General features: G+C 48.9%; 2 protein-coding genes and 1 long non-coding RNA gene across 6 annotated transcripts in view; 2 read left to right on the top strand and 1 right to left on the bottom strand.

Annotated features, from left to right (window-relative positions):
• LOC132328686 (epidermal growth factor receptor kinase substrate 8-like protein 2) overlaps positions 1 to 23655 on the bottom strand; it is a 49755-nt gene that overhangs the window by 2514 nt on the left and 23586 nt on the right. For 3 of the 4 annotated variants that reach the window (XM_059848715.1, XM_059848712.1, XM_059848716.1), the window contains 17 exons: positions 16976 to 17040; positions 12272 to 12433; positions 11834 to 11983; positions 11590 to 11669; positions 11318 to 11457; positions 9831 to 9910; positions 9256 to 9382; positions 8824 to 8912; positions 7293 to 7367; positions 6487 to 6635; positions 6216 to 6342; positions 5726 to 5841; positions 3763 to 3874; positions 2883 to 2990; positions 1895 to 2039; positions 627 to 810; positions 86 to 218 (listed from right to left, as the gene is read on the bottom strand). In XM_059848715.1, the coding sequence (XP_059704698.1) occupies positions 86 to 218; positions 627 to 810; positions 1895 to 2039; positions 2883 to 2990; positions 3763 to 3874; positions 5726 to 5841; positions 6216 to 6342; positions 6487 to 6635; positions 7293 to 7367; positions 8824 to 8912; positions 9256 to 9382; positions 9831 to 9910; positions 11318 to 11457; positions 11590 to 11669; positions 11834 to 11983; positions 12272 to 12433; positions 16976 to 17040 (2042 nt within the window). The remainder of the gene's footprint in view (positions 1 to 85; positions 219 to 626; positions 811 to 1894; positions 2040 to 2882; positions 2991 to 3762; positions 3875 to 5725; positions 5842 to 6215; positions 6343 to 6486; positions 6636 to 7292; positions 7368 to 8823; positions 8913 to 9255; positions 9383 to 9830; positions 9911 to 11317; positions 11458 to 11589; positions 11670 to 11833; positions 11984 to 12271; positions 12434 to 16975; positions 17041 to 23655) is intronic. The other variant, XM_059848714.1, reaches the window with a different exon arrangement.
• Positions 156 to 3352, top strand: LOC132328691 (uncharacterized). The gene is made up of 2 exons (XR_009486847.1): positions 156 to 275; positions 2832 to 3352. It is a non-coding gene; the product is annotated as an uncharacterized LOC132328691 (long non-coding RNA).
• DEAF1 (DEAF1 transcription factor) overlaps positions 23476 to 23655 on the top strand; it is a 53497-nt gene continuing 53317 nt past the window's right edge. Inside the window, exon 1 of the mRNA XM_059848718.1 lies at positions 23476 to 23498. Coding sequence (XP_059704701.1) covers positions 23486 to 23498 — 13 coding nt within the window. The 5' untranslated portion in view covers positions 23476 to 23485. The remainder of the gene's footprint in view (positions 23499 to 23655) is intronic.

Genomic DNA, 23655 nt, shown 5'->3' with positions numbered 1-23655 from the left:
TTCTTAAAATGCCTGTTAAATGAGCTATCTGACACTGCTGGTACAGCCCCCCATTCCAGCAGGAATTATCCAGAAAAACACTTACCTCCAGCTGGTTTTTCTCCACTGTGATCTTGCTGTACACTCTGTTTCCCTCATCACCACACACCTTCTTCAGCTCCTCTCTGTTGAGGGAGAAGAGCTGAGCTCCGGTGAGGATGCCCAGGTGTTCCACGGTCCTGGGGAGACACAAAGTGGGAGATGATGATCCTGCTGCACATGGCCTTGTGCCAGAGGTGAGGAGTGGGAGATGGGAGGCTGGGAGCTGCACTGGGGTCGTATCACAGGGCCCTGGGGCTGTGCCAGGGTGGCAGCTGTGATTCCAGTGGCATTTCAGGCCATTTCAGGTTTACTTTGCTGATTATTTTTCTCCAAGAAAATGTTTATAAGAAAGAAACTGAGTGAGTTTGGGCTCTGAACATCCTGGTTATAGAGCCTGGATTTAATAGGGTTGAAATCTAATTTACAGCACAGGCTCTGTAAGTAAATCCCAGTGCCTTGTCCCAGGTGAGATGGTGCCAGCAGCCTCCCCAACTCCTTCTCCAGGGAAGGATGAGCATTTCATGTGGCAATAGAGCAAATCTTACTCTTTGCTGAATGACTTGGCCTCCAGCCAGGCTTTGACTTCTTCAGTGCTGGATTCAAAGGTGAGGGGCACAAAAACTTGCTGAGGCTTTTCCACTTTGAAATTCCTGTGGGGAGGCTGAATTTTATTGTTTGTGATCTTCTTTAGCAGCTCGTCGTTCAGCTCATCCATTTGGTGAATAAGTTCTGTAGAAACAGGTAGAGAATAAAATCAAATCTTCAGTCAAAAATCCCATTAAATGTGTTTGTGGGGAAATTGTAAGGAAAATGGGGGTGTGGCTCAGGAATTTTATTTAAATTCAGCCTAGACAAGTGGTTCCCATTTTCCTGTACCCCTGTGTTGCCATTTATTTTTCTCCCATCACCCCTTGGCTATTGCCTGATGTGGAAGGACAGATCTGTGAGGATCTAGAATTGGAGAGTTGGGATTGAGACCTTTTCAGTCCTCTCTGCTACTTGTAGTCAGGGATTTGCTGATCCCAGAGCTCCAGGTTTTGCTCCACAGCAGAACAGAAGTGGCAGGAAGCACAAACTGGGAGTGAGGAACACACTCATGATGAGATGAGCTTAAAGGTCCCTGTGATTCTGGGAAAACTCCAGTGACACTTCATCCAGTGTCACTTTCCCCATGAAACTCCTGAGGACTGTGGAGAATAACTCAGTGTTATGAACAGATTCGTCCTTGTATCAAGGGCCTTTCCATCATCCCAAAAGGGCTCCTGCTTCCAAGAGTGGACAGGGTGGATAAGAGGTGAGGAGAGCAGGGCCTCTGGTCTCTCTCCTGCTCTGTGACCCCCACAACATGTCCAGGGTGAAGGAGGGACGTGGATCTCCTGTTTGGCTGGGAATTCTGTGGAACCACATAAAGGAATCCGTCAGTCAGGCACTGTGTGTGTGGCAGGATATGAGCAAAAGGAAAGGAGAGAAATGGATTGGCCTGAGCTCTTCCTTAGACACATTTAAATGTTTTGGTAGAGAAAGGAAATTCTCTCCTTGGGAGGAGGAGGAGGAAGGTCAAGCTGGAGGAAGGAGGAAGGGGGTGATCACTTATTGCCCTGCTTGTCCCAGGCTGCCTGAGAGCCTGGGGGATGTCACAAGCTCCAGGGCTGCTCTCTTGGCTCTTGTCCTACCTGCAATGGCCTCCACACCTGGTGCTGTTCTATTTCTGATCACTGAAGGGTGCAGGGGAGCCCCTTGGGTAGGTCTGGTCCCCAGAGCACCCAAACCCAGGGGATCCCAGTGTGGGACACAGAGTGGGACACACACGTACGTTCTTTGGCGTCCTGTGTAGAGTTGCGTGATAACATCTCACTGCCCCACTTATCCCCTGCGTAGCTGGCAGGCAGCTTGTGAGTTGGACTGGATGGGCCATAGCCCCTGGGGCTCAGGTCTCCTTTGTACCTCTGGTTAGACTGCTTAGAAAGGGGAGAAAAAAAAAAGGAAGACTTTTTTTTCTGCCATTTTTCATTTTCATTTAAGAGACAAACTGCTATGTTGTCCTTGTGCTAATGTGGGCCTGGTGAGACCTCAGGTGGACCTGCATGGAAGAAGTTAATTTCTGGGAGTGAAGAACCCAAAGCAAAGTCTGAAGTTTGCATGAGGGAATCCTAGACATGCCAAATATGTACAATCACATTGGAAGGCAAAGCCTTGCTGCTCCATAGCTGGGATGTGAAGCATGACCACTGCCAAGGGCCTGGAGCAGACTGGGAAGTTTTTTGACATTTTGATTAAACTAGCAAGGATTTATCCAGAAGCCTCCTGGGCCCCCTTTGGCTTTGTCCAAACTCTGCAATACCAAAATAGGGAAGCAATTCCATGCTTCCCTAGGGTGCTTAGAACACTCCAGCTCTGCATTTCTGTAGTGCAAGTTGCAGTATTCATTAAATTCTCACTTAAATGGCATTTCCATCTGCCTCCACTGGAGTGATGTGTTCCTGCTGCTGAACTGTGAGGGTGAGGGAAGTGTCCATCTTTAATTTAATCCCCAGCAAAAAGCTTGACATGGAAAAATTTGGAAGACAGGAGGCTGCTGCACAAATGGGAAGGATAGGCCTTATTTGGGAAGGTGATCATGGCAAAATGGGAGTTTTATCACAGGAGATTCAGGAGTCTCCTGACTTTGTCTTCTTCTGAGGGTTCATCCTGACTTGTGCATAGAATCCTAAGAAATCCAGGCAGGTCTAATGACAAGATTATTCCCACAGGCAGATTGTGCCCTGCAGCTGGTACCAGTCAGGTACCACCTGACTACAGACCTGTTCAAGCTCTTCCAGTGTCACCACATCCAGGATATTGTATGGAACATAACCGGCCTGCCCACTCCGGTTGAGCAACTTCCACCATTGCTTATTATCTTCCAACACCTGAGAGAGGGACAAAAATAAATCTGCTAGTGAGAACATGGGATTTCAGGCATGTACAACCAGGATACAGTGGGGATGGACCACCCAGAAGGTGAAGTTGCCAGGAGGATATCACTGAGGCCAGGAGCTCTGATTAGATCTGCTGCTCTTAGATGTAATCCAGGATGGAAAATTTTCCTGGAAGGCATCAGAATTTATCGTAAGGATGAAGAGGAGAGCACCTCTGGATGCTGAAGAACTCATAGTTGCTATATAATAATTGCTATATAATGTCCCTGTTTCTCTCTTCTTTTTTCCCCAATGACTGAGTTTCTGTTGTCTTTTTGTGTTTAAATAAATAAATAAAAATTTTTAAAGCTAAATTTTGCACAGAAACCTTTTCCCCAGGTCACAGATCAGTGTTAGCCCAAGTAATGTCCCACATTATCCAGCTGCAGGAAGAGAAAGGTTATGAAAAAGGTGTTTTATTCCGAGAAAACAATTCCTCATGGAGGGGGAAGTGGTAATAAGGAGCACAGACCCAGCAGGGGATGAGCAGAGAATTGCTGTCCTCCCTCCTCACCGTGGTTAAGATGGGACCAATGTGTTTGAGCTGAGGAGCTGACCCAGCCCAGCACAGACAGCCTGTTCCAGCTTTGGATTGGAGCAAAGGCCTGTGTCACTGCTAAGACACCACCAGGGAAAAAAGAGTTGCTGCTGGCTGCTATGCTGAGCTCTCTCCTGCCCCTGGGAAGGGGAGGGGACACACCTTTTCCCAGGAGTTGTCACGTACCTCCAGGATTTCATCCTTCAGCACCGAGAGCTCGTTGGCGTTTCGTGCAGTGAAATCGTAGCGGATTTTGGCAAATCTCCTGGGCACAGCCACTCCCTGGGCCTCGAAATTCCTGCAGGAGAGAAAACCTGGAGTTTTAGTGGAGGCCCACCCAATTACAAGGCCAAGAAAATTGAAATTGGAAAAGAGAAATTATCCTTTCCCTGTTCCACACTGCATCTCTACCACCTGATGTTCCTGCCATGACCAGTGATAGGGTAAATGAGAAAAAAATTTTTATTTTGCTGATATAATTGGATTTAAGGTCTTTTGCTGTAGATTTAAATTCTTGTTGTAAAGCTTATAAATCTTTGAGATTAGAACAGAAAACCATGGAAAAACAGTCCAGCTTGAAGGTTTTTTCCCCAGACTAAAGCTGGTGACAGAAAAGTGGATGGTCAGCTCAAACTTGACTCAAATCCCTGCAAAGTGATGTGTCAAGTCATGGCAGAGGATTCATGTGGAAGTCTGGAAGAGTTTGGTCACACTCAGAGATGTGACAATTTTCAAGGTGTGAGCTCATGTAAACAAGGAAGCAGATGAGCCTCTGAACTCTGAACTAAAAGTACTTTGATGAAGGTTTTGTACCAAGGAGTAACAGGTGGTGGAAAATGAGCATTCAAGCTGTTGAAAGGTGGAAGAGCCATTTTTCCCTTGGGAAAAAGCCTGACGCAAAAGAGTGGCCTGGTTAGTTCTGGGTTTGGAAGTGAACTTTCTGAGACTTCTGAAGAAAGGGGAGGGGTTTTTCTCCATTTTCTAGAATTCTGTCTCATTAAGAAGAGTTGCCTGAACCCGGCCCCCTGTCAGTTCCCTGGGGCAGGACTGGAATATATTGTTTTATTCAGCCTCTAATCAGTGGGGTTGTCTCTGGTTGTGTCTAAAGCCAAGGGGGAGCTGCTGTCTCCACTGAAATAAAGCTCCTTCCTCAGCTGAAATGTTTTCCAGCAGCTCTGGGAGCTCAGGCTGCTCTTCCCTGGCCCTGTGTTTCCAATAGGGCAAGGTTTTGTGTGCCCTTCCCTTAGGGCAGATTCCCCCTGTAGGCAGCTTCTGCTTCCCTGTTCAACCTATGGTGGCTTTGGGATGAATGGAGAGATCCTCAAGGGTGTCCAGAGGAGGCCAGGAAGGGCCAGGAAGTGCTCCAAGGACTGAAGCATTACACAGACAGGCTGGGAGAGCTGGGAATGTTCAACCTGGAGAAGAGAAAGTTCCAGGGAGCCCTTAGAGCCCTTTCCAGTGCCTGAAGGGGCTCCAAGAGAGCTGGAGAGGGACTTTGAGGAAGAGGCTGGAGTGACAGAACAAGGGGGAATGGCTTCTCACTGCCAAAGGGTGGGTTTAGATGGCATACTGGGAAGAAATTCTTCCCTGTGAGGGTGGGGAAGCCCTGGCACAGGTTGCCCAGAAAAGGTCGCTGCCTCATCTTAGGAAATGTTCAAGGCCAGGCTGGACAGAGCCTGGAGCAACCTGGGATAGTGGAAGGTGTCCCTGGCCCTGGCAGGGGGTTGGAACTGGGTAATCTTTAAGGTTCCACCCAATCAATTCTGTAATTCCATGATTCCAACGTCTCTACACATGTGGAGAGCCAAAGTACAGTGCAGCATTTTTGGCACCTGATCCTGAAGGTCACTTTGGTGGGCTGATGTTGGGAAACAAAACCTATGGATGGACTAATGAAGTCAGCCAATATTTTTGTCTCCTGTGGTGGAAAACACCTGGGATTCTTTTCCTTGCAGAGCTGCAGGGGGTTAAACAGCAGACAGTGCTCATAGGAATAATCCATCAGCTGATCTTTATGTTCTCTTGGTGGTTATAGTGGCAGGGAGTTGTCTCCAGGATGCCCAAACTTTCCAGTGTCACCATATATGTCCGTGTGTGTTCATGAGGTTCCAAGGTAGGAGCTGAAGCTCCGGGGGTGCAGAGCCATTACCTATTTCCATGTGGAGTGGCGTTCTGTTTGAAGGCATCCCCAGGCTGTGTCTGCTCAGCCGTCTGGCCACGCTTGAGTGAGGAGTTCCGGTAAGGATATCCATTGGCTGAGGAGAGCTGGAAAGGCAGACATGGAGTCAGTGTTACCAGGAAAGGGGAAAGCTGATGGGAGGAAAGGAGAGGGATGGTGGGAGATGAGTCACGGCCTGGCAGCTTTTGGTCAAGATATTCTTCAGGGAATCCTATGTCCCTGGAGCTCAGTGACATTGTAGGGTCCTGTTACCTTGAGTCGGAAGAGGTTGATTATTGCTGCCCTTTTTCAGCCTCACAGTTTGCTTTCCATATTTAACACTCTAGTTGTTGGAGCAACCACATCCAACTGAGTTTTGATCCAACTACTTGTTGTACACCACCACACCCCCCACAGCTCCATCTCTCTGGAAAAAGGGGAGGGAGAGGGAAGAGAAGATCCCCAGGGACACAGGACTAACCTCCTCTTGCAAGTGTCCGATGTCTATCTCCCAGGGAGCTCCACGGAAGATTTCTGTGGGTGGTTCCCAGCCATTGCGGAATTTGGGGATGTAGGTAGGGATGTTCGCGTCTCGGGGCCACTCAGCTCTAGGACACAAAGTAGGAGTATGAGGTGACATTCACAGGAATGTGTCTTTGAGAGCATCCCCTCAAAGGAGAAGCAGGAGCATCAGGGCATCCAAACATCCCCTGTGCCTGGGGAGCCTGGGGAGATGGCAGTTCTGTCCTCACCTGGATCTGGTCCATGTCTCCCCCAGGGAATCCCAGAGGTTTATCTCTTTGGGTGTCAGGTGTCCTCTCAGGAAATCGGTGGCATCTTTAGAAAGCAGTGGGCTGAGGACAGACCGGGCCAGCTCGGGGCCACCACAGCTATTGATGATCTGAGTCACACACAAACCACACAAAGAGGAGAGAACTTGCACCGGTCAAAATGTCACACCAGGGACACACAGAGGATCAGGAATCAAAGACAAAGCTGATCCTTGGATCAGCTCAGTCACCACAAGAAACATCAACCTAAGTCTTTGAAGGAGACTGGATAGTTCAGGGAAACATGAAATTTTTTTAGACTGGAGTCAAAGATCTATAAATGAGCTGTTGCTACAGACAAGTGAAGTGTCATAAGCTGATGCTTCAAAAGATGGAAAGTATCTTGCTATTCCTGTATCCTTTCTGGCTCCTTTTCCAAGTTGGGATTTCTGCTTCCAAGCATTTTCAGTGCAAATACTGAGCTGTGTTTGCCTGAAGGTGAGACCAGACAGATTCCCAGTGGGAACCCCAGCTCACTGCCCCTTTTGTTCACAGTTATGCTTTATTGATTGGATGGAAAGATTAATATTTGCTGGGGTTCCTGTTTTTACTTCAAGCTGCAAACTGGATCAGAAGCCAGGAACAACCATCATCACTTCTGGAAGTTCCTGAGAAAGCTGTGGCCAGGCGTGAGCAGTTTTCTAACCCTTCTGCACAATCTGTCTCCTTGTAAGTGTGAAGTAGACATAAAAAGGGAGTTCCCAGTGAGACCTGGGAATAAGATTTACCAGTTCCAGTGGCCCAAATAGGAAATGCACCAGCTCCGAAGCGCTGGGGTTCTGGATGTGCTTCCTCAGTTTGGCCTGGAAAGAGAAACACAGTTTAACCCTAGCTTGAGTGTGCCTTCTCTGTCACATGGTAGTAGTGTTGCTGGCTGATGAGAAGAGTAATGGATGGAGGAGTAGGAATCATTCATTTTAATTTTGTGTCCATTTCTAATTCCTGATAAATTTCTGGATAGGTGGTGTACCCTCTCTGTTAAATCAGTGCCTTGGAAGGTAATTTGAACAGACACACAAAACCCTGGCTTATTTTGAAAGTCCTAGGGAGGAAAGGCCAGGGTTATGGTTGCTTCTGCCTCTTGCAGGGTTGAGAATCCCACTAATTCCATGAATGAAAACAACAGGATAGGTGTTTTGAGGGTCCCTTTGCAATTGCTGACATGGGAAAGTCTCCACCAAGGTCTTGCCTGTGGCACATGGACCTGCCCTGGCCACTGAAAGGCTCCAAATCCAGTTTTATTTCAGGTGAACTGTGGCAGAATGGAGGAGCAAACACTTGGGATTAATTTACTGTCAGAATTGGGTTTTGGTAGTAACAATCAGTGGAGCTGTGGTGAGAAACCTCTCCAGTTTGTGCTTCCATTCAAGATCCTTCTCCTGTCCTGGGCTCCTGGCACTGCTGCCATGAGAGACAGGCTCCCTGCTCCTACTGAAATGCAATGCATTTGAAATGCTGGAGATTAAACATTAATGTGGAGTGAGAAGTGAGAAACAACTGCTGGCAGCAATGTGACCCAGAGAAGGGGCACTTCCCAGGGAGTTAGCAGCCATGTGGTGAGGAATGTGGCACAGATTGACCACAGAGTCCCAGCTCTACTCCACTCTCAACCCTGGCCTCTTGCCAGGAGATAAGCTGCTCCTTCTGATCCTGAGCAGGCACAAATTATCCATATTTGCTTCTCAAAGAAAAGGCTGGAGCTTGGTGTCCTGCAAACCCTGTCTCTGGTCCCTTATTAATGACTGCCCAGGAAGGAGCTTGGACGATATGTTTGCTGGACAAGTCTGGTCACAACTGACAGAATTCCTACTGCCTTGTTAGCCTCCTGGTCTCTTGTGTTTCACTAAACAGAGCTGGTAGTGCTGGGAACATCTTTATGCTCGTTCTTTTCATCCACTCCACAATACAGAGGGTCTGGCAGGGGAGAGAGGGGTCAGGAATATCAGGGCAATGGGGGATTTCAGTTACTGTCAAGCAGAGACTCCCCAGGCCTGGATCTGAAAAGATCTGGGTGGTGCAACCTTCTGGCTGCTCTGTCCCATCCTGGACTTGGTGCTTCTAGTTTTGGTTTAACAGCTTGTCCCAGAAAACCTGCACAAGCCCGACACAATGTTTGTCCTGAGTTCTCAAGAACCTGGAATTCACACTGTTGTCCCTTGTCAGTGTTTTCCATTCTAGTTTCACTCTAAACACTCACTGCTGGGATACACAGGGAAAAGCCCTGTCCCTGCATGGGATGGAAACTCCTCCATGTCTTACCAAGAGGTTAAAAGCCAATTTGGTTTTCTGGAAGCAGTCGATGAACTCAGCCTCACTCGGGGGTCTTGCTCGGAGGGTCAGCATTCCCTCTGCCAGGAGAAGGGGCAGAGAAGGACGTGTTAGTGAGAGCATCCCCTTTGGGAAGCTTCCATCTGCCTGCCATGCAGAAGGCACAGCAGAAATGGATATTGAGACCAGAACTACTGAAAATCAGGGGTTCAGGGAAAGGCAAATTCCCTTTGTGTGCCAGAGGCTCTGTGTGCTCTGCCAGAGGTGCCCATGGAGAGCGGCACCTCCCAAACTTGTATGCCTGGATCTGCTGCTGTGCCATGGCATCGATCCGGCCTTGCTGGGCCAGGAGCTGAGGTGTCCCCCCGACCTTCATCCATGACCCCCCTGTGCTCCCCATTCATTGTGGCTGCTGCACTGCACCTGCTGGCCCTTTCTTCTTGTTCTTCTTCCCTTTCTTCCTTTGGTTGAGCTGTCGGAATGCCTCTGCAGCCTTCTGGAGCCGGGCGACAAACACTTCAATGTCATCCAGGGTGCAGTTCAGGATTTGCTGTGAGGACAGAAACCCAAGGGACCAACATGAAAGTGAGCCTGGGGTGCACACAGCTGGGAGCCTGAATCCCAGGGCCTGCTGCATTTCCCAGGGGAATGCACACAAGTGGGCAATCCAGCCATGAAGTGCAGCTCAATGCATCCCTTTGCAAGCACAGAGCTGCTGGGCCTGGCTGTGTGCTGTCCTTACCAAGGTGACAAGTGACCCCTCCTAATGGACAGCTGGAAAATGACCCAAGTGGGATGGGGAGGAGCAGAGCTGGAATCAGCAGAGCTGCCTCAGGTCAGAGGACATTGACACTGATGAAGTGATGGAGACTTGTTTTTGGCCACCTTATCTTTATGCACAGCAGGTATCAATTGGAAAAATGCCTAGATGATGCACTGAATGTCTGTTCCCTGCCTCTGCTCCTCCCTGTGGACTGTGCAGTGTCCCTGTCACGCACCGTTTCCTTTTCAATCTTCTGTGCTAACATGGCACGGGATTCTTCATGGTCATGAGAGCCAGAGCTTCGCCGTTCATAGTCTGCAAGCAAGGGAGAGAAAAACAGAACAGATTTAGTATCAGAGGTTGGAAATAGGCTCCATGAAAGGCAGGGATCCATGGCATGGTAGCTCCGAGCTTGGGTGTTTGTTCTGGGTTGTGAGGACACCTTAGGAATAATGTTTGTAACAGGTGCTAAATCCCAATCATCCTACAAAAAACCCAACCCTGAGGCACCTCCCAGCTTCCAGAAGCCACACGCCCAGTGTGGGCTGGGGGGATATTCCAGTGGGAACAATCGGTGTCAACTCAGGGCAGGGGCTTGGAAAGGGCCAGCACAGCACTTGGATCTGCCAAGTGGGAGAACTGGGGAGGCAGTTTTGGCAAAGGACTGTGACAAGTCCAGAGCATCTGTAAATGTGAGGATGAGGTACCCCATCCCTGAGGACAGGTTTTGTAGGAAAAGCAGGAAGGCGTTTAATGGAGAAGGAATCTCAGCTAACAGGCATCACTCAAGGCTTTCTCCTGTCATCTGCTCTCCTGCCAGGCTCTGTGCACTCAGAGCCAGAAATCCTGCCTAAAGGAATTCCCAGCTCTGCTGATGTGAGCACCCTTGGAAGGGCAGAGGTAAGAGTAGCTACTTTTCATCAGGATATAGATGTTTATTCATGGTCCAGCTGAGAAACAGAGATATTCCTTTTATGATGCAGAACTGGGCCTGAAATAAGTTCTCCATTCAGCAGCCAGAGTAGTTGCTTGGCTTCAGAAGCCCTCCCAGAAAATGAGTGTTTTGGATGCGTTATAGTATCCTATTACATGTTTTCCTTGAAACTAGAAATGAATGCTAAGATAAGGTGGTATGATAGGCAGGGGTCAAAAATGCTTACAGTTTGTTCATCACTTTGGTCTTTTGTAAGAGAAAGAGCTTGTTTCTGTTCCTAGGAACTTATTTCTGTTACTTCTTTCTCTAAAGGAAAATACCAGGTTTTTCTAAGCCAACTCAAATGGGCTAAAGTCAGGATGGTTTTGGAATCAGACTTTAGATGAGCACATAAGAGGGGTGAGTTCAGATCTGCATTTCTACACTGGATTTTACAAAAATTCATGAAAACAAGTTGATTTTCAAGGGTGAAATCTTGGCTCCTGTAAAGTCAGCAGAGCCAGGAATTTGTCTTTCTGACCAAATTCTTGTCTGTACATTTTGAGATCACCAACGCCTGGTTCAAATTTCATGTGATGGCTTATGAGGGGCTTTTTGTTTTTTGGAATTTCTGTATCCCCCAAATAAGGGTGTTGTTACAAGGAGTTTCTGGGAGCTTTTATTTGTTGAGCAGAAGATGCCCAGTGAGTACAACGCTTATTTTCACCACAGACCATTTCAGGAAGGTTTGCTGTCTGAGTTAATTAATTTCCCATCCCCAGGACAGACTTCCTGAGTGCTCCCAGTACCTGGATCATGCTGGGAAGGAGGTGCCACCCTGTTCCTGTTCATTGCTGAGCCTCGCATGTCATGCTGGATTGGGATGGGAGCCGGTCCTTGAGGTGGGGGAAGGATGGATTGTCTCTGCTTGATCTTTTCCTGGTTTGCCCTGCAAGGAAAATGACACAGAACAAACCCTTCAGTGGTCACAGATCCCATTTCCAAGAGACTGCAGTGTGACTAAACCACTGGAAACAGGGGTTTATTGCTGTTGCTCCCAATTGTATCCTGCAGCACGTACTTGAGTGTCTGTGGCCGTATCTTCTTCCCGTGCTTGTGGTCTGCCAGGGCACTTTCTATGTCCTCATGAACCATCTCCGCCTTAAGGATAAAACAGGGATGTTTTTAAGGGCTTGAGTTTAGGACGGATTGGAGGAAGGGGGAAAGGGCAGACAGCAAGAAGTGTGTTGGAGGAAGGAGGGAAGGGCAGACAGCAAGAAGTATGTTTTGTTCTGCTTCACAGCAAGCAGGAGGGCTCTGCTTACCTCCACCTCATCACAGTTGAAGAAGTGGATGTCAGGTTTGTGCTGCTCAGAATCCTGACACACGAGCAGGAGGATGGAGGAATAGCGCATCTGATTGAGCACTGTCTGGCAGTGCTGCACTGTTGGCAGGGGAAAGTCCTCCAGCTCCTCCTGCAAGAGAAGGGGAAAGGTGTCAGGCAGTGGGGAACTACTGAACTGAGAGGGAATGGTCCTGTGCAGGAATTCCTGGGATCCCTGGGCTGATCTTCCTTAATTTGGCATTGCTAAAACCATCCTGTTCCCATGCTGCGGGGCTGACTCTAATCCAGGAGAGGATTTTGGTAGTGATTCACCCTTGTTTGTGTTCCTTAGAACTTGCCCTCTTCCAGGCAGAATGGAAACGGCACTTACTGCACCCCACACTTCAGGCTGGGGTCAGTCTCACAGGGCTCCTGGTACCTGTGTCTCACAGTCCAGCAGCCGGATGGACTTGTCGTTCACTTGCAGCAGCATCTCCTGTGTCCAGATCTTCTCTTTGGAGTTGAGCAGGATGAGTTTCCGGATTGCGTCATCCACTGTCGTGATGGACTCGCTCTTGTCCATGATGAAGGTGGCCAAGTGCTGGAGTTGGGGAGAGAAAGGAGATAAAAACAGGTGGAAAATGTTTGTTGGGGTGTGTAAATTGGTGATGAAAGCATCTCTAGAGGCTTCAATTAGTGGTTGTAGTTTCTCAAAGCTCAGGCATGAAGTTGTTGCTGCACAAAACAGTTTTGGTTGTTGGTACCAGTCTGGTCATGGCAGTGAAAGATTTGGGTTTCATAATGGGTTTTCATAACCAGTTTCACCATTTTTGTATTATTCTCATCAATTCCAGCAGCTCTGATCCCTGTCCAGCAGGGCAAATGCTTCACACACATGAGTTATTCCCCAGGCCCCTCTGAACCTGGCTTGGAAGTAGAACTGTGGCAGTCAAAGCAATGCTTTGCTTGCCAGGCTATAAAAGCACTTGTGTTTTGCTTGTCTTGTGTAGCAAACCTGCTTGTGTGGGATCTGTGCCAGGCAAAGAGCTCACACAAGCCATGGGCAAGTGTTGGTCCTCCATGCCAAGTGGGATCCATGCAATATGTGGGGTCCCATGTGAAATAAAAATGAAGCCACAGGGGCTAGCTTCTTAGCCAGATAGCTGATCCCTCGTAGGGTAAGCGCCCCAGGCTAGCAGTCTCAAGGCCGGATACCTCAGCCCTCTGGAGGCTGGGGTGCCCTAGGCCGGACTGTGGCACAGCCGTGACCCCTAGCAAGCTTAGTGATTGTCAGCTCTTAGTGAAAATCAGCTCTTTTATGATTTCAGCTCTTAGCTTGCTCGTAGGGGCTGTGGCTGGCCGTGGCTTCTGGAAGGCAGACGAAAGAGAGAGGAGAAGGCGGCCAAGGGTTCCACGATGGTTTATTCTGAGGGTCTCGCGAAGGGTCTTGAAGCTCTTCTAAGGAAATGGGCCAAGACAGCCTCTTTTATAGGGTTAGGGAGGATTGAAAACTGACCAATTGTAAGGGTTAGGGAAACTAGCCTATGGGGTCACAGAGAGATAAGCAGGCCTGGAGGACCAGAGTGAGGACTCCTGGTTCAATTCCTATGACTCAGCAAATACCTATCTCTAAACATCCCTCCACTGAGCCGTAGCCAGCCCTGCGCCTGCTACAATCCCATGCTCTGGGAACAGCTACTCTGAAGAGCTTCTATGCTACAAAGACTCCAGGGGCTCCAAACCTGGCAGCTCACTCTACACCAGCCCTTTAAGCCTCCCTTAGGGTTGGGGTTACTTCTCCCCAAAAATACCCAAATCAGCCCTCATAGGAGTGAAAATGGCTGTTGCTGACTGTAGGAAAGGATTTTTTGCTGTTTGCCTCTGTCCTGCCCTGTGGTTTTGCTTGGTTATCCTGGTATTCCTACCTCCCTTCACCTATCCTGTAAACCCAGCCCATGGTCTCCCATCAGCCAGGCTTCCGTGCTGTCCTCCCCTCCTTCACTGCCCTGTATGAGCACTTGGGCCATCCAAGCTGCTTTCCCATCCCTGCTCCAGCTGCACCCTGAAGTGTGTGGTGATCCAAGCCTTGCACTTGGCACCTGTATGTGCAGAGTTCATGTAATGGGGCAGCACTTGCAACTTTGGTGAGCTCCTGGGACTCCGTGGGAAAGGAAAGGAGGGCAGGGAGGCAGCTGTGGAAAGGAGAGGTGTGTCACATCCAAATGTTGTGTGCCCACCAGCAGTGGGTGAAGGCCACTCCAAAAGTCCACGTGAGCAAGTGCTGCTCCCTGCAGATGGAGAACTGGTTTTGTCTGCCAGCAGAGGGGATTGCAAGGCAGGAAAAGCTGGGACTTAGAGCAGCCAAGCAGTTTGCCCAGCTGTTGTCCCTGGGGTAGTGACAGCACAGCCAGGCCACATGTTCAGGTGATAACAGGGAAGGAAAAAAAAAACCTCAGGAAGTAAAAAAAAAAACCTCAGGAGGGATCAAGATTCTGTTTTACCTTGTTCTTTTGTTGGCCAGCTATGCTCTTGGTTAGAAGGGAAGGGGAATGTGCCTGACTGTCAAAAAGCAGCTGAAGCTTTTCCCTGCCTTTACCAACTTTCTCCAGCAGAGAAAAGCAGGTTTTTGGAGGCCTGACCAAGGCATCTATGCAGTCCAAGGGCCTGCAAGCCTTGGAGGCTTATTGAGCCAGATCCCAGCTTTTTCTCTTGTCCCTAGATATTGAAGGCCCATTCATCAACATGACCCTCTCATCCTGGTTTCCTTGATCAGTAGGGTACAGAACAGGCACTTCAGCAGCAGTGGCTAAGCTGGAGAGTCAGGAGCAGATTAACCCCTGGAGCAGGGGAATCACCCAGATGCTGCAGGTAGAGCTGCCTGGGGGGCCAGGGACAGCAGTGTGGCCACCCCAAAAATGGTCCTCCCCAGTTTGTGGGGAGGGCAGCAGTGAAATGCCTGCTTCTCTTTGATGCACACATCCTTGTTTCAAAGCAAGAGCTGGAAAAACGGGGGGTGTTTTAAAGCAAGTCCGAAACTGATGGGAAATTTGTAGTAACAGGATAAGTTTTGCCTGGCTTTTCTCCCTTTGATCCTCTATCTTCCTGCTTTCTTCCAGTGATCAGAAATAACCTTTCTAGGGATCAGGTAGCTTCTTTATGGTGCTGATGCACTCATGAGCTGATTCAGTAACCCAGTGGGTTGTGTCCACAGTTGACATGTGCATCAGTGGGCCATGGAGGAAGATGACAAAGTTGTTCGGAAAGAATTCCTTTCTCCTTGTAAAAGCCCAAGTAAATGCAAAAAGGGAAGCAGATTAAGAGGCAGAAGAAGTTGATGCTGCTCCAGCATGCCCTGCTGTGGGGCTTGGAGAAGATGTGGATTTTGGGGTCTGGCACAGACCAGATGGACCCAATAGGGATGTGTGCACTTGGAGCACAGAGCCTTGGATGGTTGTGAGGAAGCACAGGCAAGAACTGTTGTTGCAGCTGGCTCCACACAAGGTTGATGCAGGGAAAGGCTCGGATTTAAAGCACTGGTAGACCTAGCAGAAAATCTTTAAACCTGCTCTTGGGCATTAGGGGTGTATAGTGTTTGTGGTGACCCATTTGCTGTTAGATGATTCCTAAAGACTGGAGGAGGGAGCAGAGCAGAGGACAATGCAAGGCCCATTCCTGTGTTCATCAAGCAAAGGTATGGGGTGAGGCACTGTCTAAACAGAACTCCTGGCAGGTGTGTGAGCTGAAAGCTGAGATTAGCAATGCAATCACGAATGAAAAACATGCTGGGTGTATGTTACCATAATTGTAAAATAGTGCATGGGAAGGTATTTGCCAAGTCAGTTTTATCTGTGCAGAGGTGACAAGCCCTTTTCTTTCAGAGCAATGAGGAAAATGGATTTACTTAAGATGACAAGCATTTTTATCTCTTCTATTATTTTATCCACCACCTTTACAAGCTTCATAAATTCCTTTGCTGTTTACTGTTCAGTCAGTTTTCATGGAGGGGAAGCTACTTGTCTGACTCAATCATTAGAATATTTTTCTGCTTTCCATTTTCTGTTGATATGGGTGGACTGAGAGGGAGAAGCTTGCTGCTGTCTTTGTTTTATCCCTTAAAACCCTTTTTCATCCAGATAGACATTCAAATACAGCAGCTCTTATTAGAATGGGCAGTGACTCCACCCACCATTAAACTTTGATCTGATTACTTCAAAGGGTATAAAATGCCTCCCGTGAGGAAACCTTGTTCTATCTCACTGCCTGCCACTGCAATCCTGTTTGCCTTGGTCAAAGTTCAGGGGAGAGACTCACAAACGGGTGGCTTATGGCATAATTAATAAAGAATTAATTTACATGTCATCGTTTAAAGTCCCTTCTCTGCATCGATGAGTGACTTCTGAGCCACTGAGTTGGTTTCTCCGATGGAAACCAGGACCTCTTTCCAAACAGGCACTTTACAAATCTAAATGTAGGCTTTCAAAGGGCCTCATCTCCTAAATATGAACCTGAGGAAGTGTTCTCCTGTCTTGCCTTGCTCAGTTTTCAGTGATGAATGGCCCCACCTCCTCCATGGAGTCCTGCACCACCAAGTTGTGTTACAGGAATCGCCAAGCTCAGGATGGCCAGGCTGGCTTCTCTTTTTGGGGTCGGTGTCTGTGGCAGTGGGATATGGATTTGGCTTATTGCCTGTCTTGTGTGAAGGGGTTTGTGTTACTTGAGAGAGCACGGTAGCTGAAGACAGCTGAAAGCTGATAGTCCATGTGGTCTCTGTTGTTTGGAAAGCTGAGTTCCAGTAACCACCATGGGAACTCTGCTTTTAACCTCTCTGTGCTGATCAGAAGGGTTTAAAGCACAGGATGACAGGATGGACAACATTTCATGCTCTCCTTCAAACACAGAGGAGGGAGAAGACAACAGCTTCTCCATTTCCTCTTTCCTTGTACAGAATTCCCCTTGTTTATTGAAATCTTTTTTTCCCCCTGTTCTCCTTTACTAGTGACTTGAGACTTTAATGGTAAGGAGGTTCCCAACTCCCCCTTGGCCTCCTAAAGATCCAGAACACAGGGAACACGCTGCACTACAGGCACCTATCACTGACTAGGCCTCTCAGCCCCCTAGCACTCCATTGTGTGTGTGTGCTCACCTGGACGTGGTACTGGGAAGTCTCGTGCATAATGATGTTGGAGTTGGAGTATTTTTTTCTTTGTTCTGTAAGAAACAAAAAAAGAAGCATTGGTTGTTTTTCTTCGGATCTGAGAATTACAACTCTTTCTCACAGTCCCCGAGCTTCCAGCTCGGGCTCCGCGGGCGCTGCCAGCAGGTGTCTCTCCAGAACAAGCATTGCCTTTCCTTGAGCTTTGACTTGGGGATTTCACTTCTCTCTTTGGCCAGCCAAGAGCTTTTAAATCGAGCTCCTCTTGGTGCACGGTGCTGAGCACAATCCTGCCCGCGGCTTGGGGAGCGTACTGAGCACCCGGAGATATCCCAGTGATAAGGATCATGAAAAGATGCCACTGTTCTTCTTTGGAGCCTGGCAGGGGTGGGTAGAAGCTAATTCAAGCCGATTTCTAAAGCTTTTTAACACTTATCCTACCCCTCTTTAGGCTGTGCCATCACAAGAGTACTTCACACTTGTAGCTCCGTGCCGGTGGCTGAAAACACAGCAGTGTTTTGCCTCTGTGCCTGACTGCTGACAGCCCTGGAGTGGTGGCTGTTCCCCAGTAGAAGCGATTTATTGATTTATTAGTGGAAATATTGGCAGAGGCATTAATGGAGACTGCAGGGCTCTGAGCCTGTGTCTCATACACCACCAGCACCAGCTCAGAGGTGGAGTGAGGCTGGTTGAGGGGAAAGACCTCAGACACCCAGCCCAGCTACCAGCTCAGCCATTCCAGGGTGACCTTGAATAAATTAATTAATTTTGCAGTGCAGCCCCTTCCCACCCCAGGCTGGCTGGAAAGGCTCAGTGGCACTTTCTGGTTGCTGGGGGCTTTAATTGCAGTCTGTCCTACTTGAAATGTGGGGCAAGGTCTGGGGTAGGGCACAGGCAGTGCATCCCACAGGGATTTGGGGCTGATGTGAGGCACTTTTTTCCTCTCAGTAACCTCAATTTCCTCCCTGAGCATTTCTCATGTAAATAGATGACACTGATGGAAATGAGAACACCGCATTCATGTGGGATGGAGACAGATTTGGGTTTTAAGACATCCCTTCCTCTCCTTTTCCAAAGGGAGTGGAAAAGGCTGAAGTGGGTGGTCTGGAAACAAAGGGAGTTTACATTCGGACAGGCAAATGTCTCCAGCCCTGAGAGGAAGGGTGCGGAGCTGTGTGGGGAACTGGTAGTCCCTGAGGGAGGGAAGAAATACCAGGGGGATGAGGTTTCCAGTGGGAGGTTAGCACAGGTCTGTGTTCCTGGTAGGAAAACAGCCCTGGAGTTGTAGCAGTGGTCAGGGCAGCAGCTGGTTGCCCTCAGACTCTCTGGGATCCCTTCCAATGCCTTTTCCCCTTCTTCCAAGCTCAAAGAAGCTGCACGTGTCGCAGTCAGGGGAGATCTCAGTATGCACTGCTGAGAAAATCTTCAGAGAAGCCCTTGGAAGTTCTGGGGGCTGGCCAAAACCTCAGAACTCTGCATAGCCCAACTTCCCATCACCTGCACTCAGTGAGTGCTAGAGAGCAAAGGCCTCTTTAGCCCTTTGCAGCCTTGTTCAGACAGCAGCAAGCCCTGGGACAGGGAGAAATGCAGATGTTTCCCCTCCCTCTGTTGATTTTTCCCTCGGGGAATTTCTGCGTTACCTCCACAAGCCACAGAATTAGAACAAAGTGCCTCTATTTTGTCTCCCGATGCCATTCAAGTGATGTCCCAGAAGCTGCCCTGGGCAAGAAATGGAGTGTTTCTGCATGTTCTCTTGAAATCCCTTCTGTCTCCTTGGCTTCTACCTGGCCCCCACACCCATGGAAACTTTTATTTTTGTGTTTCCTGCTGGCATCTGCAAATAAGACCACGAGGTCTGGAACCAGCCAGAGTTTCCGGGGACAGCAGGGTGCCAGAACACTGAAATCTCCTTCTCTTCTAGCACTTAGTTTTGATTTAAACACAGGAAGAATTAAAGAACCAGGTTGCAGATCATGAAAGAGTCAGGTTTGGGCCACATCTATCCAAGGAGCGTGGGTGCTTTAAAGAAAACGAGTGTTTTTTGGTTTATTTACTCAAAACAATGTGGTGAAACACTGCAGGGCTTTCCAACATGCATCATTATTTGTCTTTGATTAAATTTGGCTCTGGTTGGGCTGGGCTGATCCCAAAATGCTTTTAGGAAGAAGTTCTTCCCTGTGAGGCAGCTGAGGCCCTAGTACAAGTTGCCCAGAGAAGCTCTGTCTGCCTGATCCCTGGAAGTGTCCATGGCCAGATTGCACCAGACTTGGAGTGACATGGGACAGTGGAAGGTGTCCCTGTCCATGGCAGGGGATGGAATGAGATGAGCTTTAAGGTCCCTTCCAACCCAAACCATTCTGGCATTCTGTGAATGATGCCTATAGCAAAATCTGTGGCTCTTTGACTTCTTGATCTAGGGGGATCCTTTCCCTTGCCCAGGTGAACTCCCTTGGCAGCCACACCTCAGAAGGCAGGTCAGCTGTCCTGTGTGGCTCCACCCTGCCCTTCTGCACAGCTTTGTCCCTGACCTGCTGAATTTTGTATGAGTGCACGCTGGCCTGTTTGCAGCAGGAGCAGCAGCAGGAGGAGCTCATTTCCTCCTGCTTCATCTGACACCTTCCACCAGGACACTTGGCATTTCTACAGTGTCCTGCAATAGGACCTCGGCACCTTCAGGTGTTATCTGACCCCTAACCTGGCCCCAGGATGTGGAGAATTTGCATAATCCCTATGTGATAGATGAACATCACAGAAATATAGTGATGATTTCTCCAAATTAGCTCAGACACCCATCTGCACCTCTGTTTATCTCCTGCTATGACCTTCAGAGTCTGTGGCAGTGAAGGACTCTGGATATAACACAGGCAAAGGGCAGGGAGAGCTCCAGGGCTGTGGCATTGGTACAGCAAACATCCGGAGGTGATAAAGCTGGCATAAACCCACAGTGACCACTGTCCTTTTTCCCTTTTGTCTGCCAAGAGAGCCAAAGAGATGAGAAAACAACAGAGCTTTGTCCTGTCCTATTTGTGTCTAGCAAGGAAAAAACCCAACTCGTAGCATGGGTATCCTGGCAGGTGCTGGTGGGATCCCCTGTGGCCTGAGGAGCAGTTGTGCTGATCCCAGACACTTGCTGTATGTATGGAATGGGGAATCCAGAAAGCTTTGAATGCCTTGGGCATGGATAACACGTGGGACACGCACAGCCTCTGGTAAATTGTCTCATCTCTTGCCTCTCAGCATCTGGTCCAGTGATCCCTACGACAATCCTTTGAGGGGAAAAAAGCCCTACAAATGATTCTTTAACAGAATTCACTTCAGTTCTCTACTAACCAGGTAGCTTTAATCTTGCCTCACACCCAGAGGAGTGGGCAAAATGGTGTCACATGTTATCTACCACTGGTATCTTACAGATAAACAGTGCTGTGGGAATGGTGTTCCCACTGGCACCAGTGAGGAAATGGGAAGAGCTGAGACCACTGCAGAGGTACAAGATCATACCTCAGGGCTCAAAACAGTGCTGGGCTGAAATCCCAGTAATGATACTAAAATCTTGGCTGGCAGGGAAAGAGTCCTGTTTGGCTTTATGTTAAAGAGTGGAAAGGATGAAAGAGAGTAATGAATCAGGAAAAAAAGCAGGATCAATGCACACCCTGGAGGGCTGGGGTTATCAGCTTGGTCCAGGAAGCCAAAGCACATCTTTACTGCCAAGTTCCCTCCCCACTTCCATGCAAAACCTTATTTAGCAGGGAGCTGAGATGTGGCTGCGAACGTTCAGTGAGCACAAGAGATCAACTAGCGGGATAAACTGCCCGTGGGACCAGCTTACAGCTGGGATAGTTGGTTAAGGTCTCTTGGAATGCTGAGCAGTGCCAAGGAGGGCAGGAGCAGGCTTGTCTTTCTCCATGCACAGCCTCTGTCAAGCCAGAGGGGCACAGCACCCCCAGTACAACCTGCCGGTGGCCTCTGCCTCCCCTCCAGGCACATGTTTCTCTGATTAATTAGTTTTACTACACAGGATCCTACCTGATCCTCCCCACATTTGTTTACAGCTGTTGCTGGGCAGAAGGCACAGCAGAAGACAGAGGGATGTATGGACAAGTATGGAGCAGTCTCTGAGGAATGAGAGGCACTGGATTTGTTTTCCTTGCCAGTGCCATACCAAGGACCTCTCCTCCATTCCCTGAATCACACTGCTGACCTCCCCGGCCTCCACATCCATTACAGCAGCCTAAGGGAAGTCCTGGTGGTTACTTCTGGAGCTTGCCAGTTCCTTATATAATCTTTATGTTATCTATACATTATCTAGCAGTGCACACACTGTTTATAGGAACCTGCCAGCATAGCATGAGCTGCTCTGTGCCAAATGGCAGGTCAGGACCAGCCTGCTGAGGAGAAATGGGGCAGCAAACAATCCCCATTTGTGTGTGCTTATGGCAGCCACAGAAACCTGCCAGGCTGGCTTACAGAGCAGCAGTATGGAATAACCTCAATTCCAGGATCCCAGCCTGGGGCCAGATGTGGCAGATGAACACAGCATCTGCCAGGTTCCTGCTTCCTGCTCCAGGTTACCCCGGGTTAGTCAAGGATCTGCTTTTGGGCCTTGCACTGACCTGCTGTGCCTGAGATACCTGACAGGGAGAATCTGCATGTCCTGCCTTGCTCCTTCCCTGTTCTCTATGGCCAGCACAGAGAGAGAGCTCCATTTTGGGATATCTTTGCAGTCTAGGGAGCATCAAGCTTCCTGGGTTTGCTGTTACATCTGTGGTACTTGCTGAACTGCTGGAGCTGGTCTGTACTGGCGCCTGTGGCACTGGGAATGTCTGCCTGGTCAGCTCTCACTCATGGCTGGTGTGTGCAGATGGATGTGGAAGCTCTTGGAGTGAATGAACAGCTCTCATTGAGGTGTGAATGGGCTGTGGCAGCAGGGAGCAGTGGCTCCAGGTTCCACACGGCTGAATTCCTGCTCGGCACGCTTCATATTTGCCACAGCTCAGCCCCAAGTGCTCACATTCCTGCTTTATTAGCTGACGACACAACCCACTCTAGGAAAGCAAATAAAAACCTGGCACAGCTCCTGGGTTGTGCAAGGACTGAGTACATGGAGGAACAGTGTGTGTTTGTGTTCAGTGTGTCCACTGGGCTGCTTGGAGCAGGATAATCAAGGCATTGAGAGCTGTAGTTCACCAGTAGAGATATTCCCTTTTGCCTTTACAACCAGACCTGGAAGAAACCTGCTAAATTATTTTTCACCAAAAAGCCCAAAGTGGTGTTTTCTCAGCTTTCTGTAGCTGGTAATGACATTTTTTGAATGTCAGAACATAGTAAGATTTGGGGAATCCTGATTTAATTAATTCACTTTCTTTGAATCTTGAAAAAAATTCATAATGAAAAGTTCCTCCTTTTTTTTTTTTTGGTTGTTATTTTTATGAACTACCACAACTTTCCCAAGCTACTTGGGCACATCCAAAACCCCATTTCTATTTAGGAAAAGGTTCCTCTGTGTGAGCTCTAAGCAGTTACTCCATGAAAGGTGAGAACTTGTGCTCAGCAGTTTCAAGGTGGCAAAGTAAAAGGGTCACTGGAGATGCTGAACAGCATCAGAGGTGGGAGATCCCTCTCTACAACATCCCTGTCACTAACTGCCATCCCAAACTCCTGGTCAGCAGCACCTGGAGCAGTGTATGCTCTTCCCAGTAGCTCCAGTCATGGCTGAACTAGGCCAATATGCTCCCTCTCTCACCAACCACTGGGGCTTTATCTGCAAGAACCAACAGGGTTGTTGGCTTCCAGTTTTTCCTCCAGCCCTGATTCCAGTTGGTGTATTAAGTGTCCAAGGCATTGAATAGAAGGGTCACCCACACACACAGTGTCAAAGGGGGAGCAGGGTAATCTGAAGCTGGAAACTCGGGTGGGAAAGGGGATGTGAAGAAGGGAGCTGGAATGGCACCGAGGGAGCAGGGAGAAGGACAAGGGAGTTATTCAGGGCTGGCAGGAAGGGGACAGGAGGAATTAATGACCTGGGCAAGAAGGCTGGATCTCTGCTGAACTCAGGCTTTTTCTCCAGGATGATGAAATCTTTAAAGATATGACAGCGAGTGGCACTGTTCCGAATCCCTGTGGATTTAGGTATGGACGTGGTCATCTTGACTCCACAGTGTGGCTGAGCCGGCTTGGCAGGCCACTGCTCCTGCCAGAGTTGTCTCTTGCAGACAATACCAGTGTGTGTTAAATCCTGTACAAATCCTCTCCTAAAGGTTGTGGGGAAGGAATGATCCCTCCGTGCTCCTGTCAATAACGATGTGACAGCCACGTAGCCTCCAGCTGGAATTGTGAACAAGCTCATGGTTTGGGCAGGGTGTGGGAGAGCCAGCAGCAGGGAATTACAGTCTGGGCACTGTGCTCAGGGCTGGAGGGTTTCATCTCAGAGACCTCTCCATGTGGCTGGGGCTGGAGGCCCTGTTGGGATACAAGGAGATCTGTGAGACCCCCAGGAGTTGGTTCATGGCCATTAAAGGTAAGTTACTTCTTCTCCATTGGTATGTTCTGCCTGGCCAGTGCCAAGCAGCTGCCTGTGGCTCAGGGGTGATGCTGGCACCAGTGGAGCCTCTCTGCCTGTGGCTCCCCAGGGAGATGATCCCTGTGCAGGGCCACACTGGGCAGGAAGTGGCTCT

Source organism: Haemorhous mexicanus, chromosome 6 (genome assembly GCF_027477595.1).
Source record: "Haemorhous mexicanus isolate bHaeMex1 chromosome 6, bHaeMex1.pri, whole genome shotgun sequence".
NCBI classification, from domain to species: domain Eukaryota; kingdom Metazoa; phylum Chordata; class Aves; order Passeriformes; family Fringillidae; genus Haemorhous; species Haemorhous mexicanus.
This window is presented reverse-complemented; position numbering and strand designations above follow the sequence as displayed.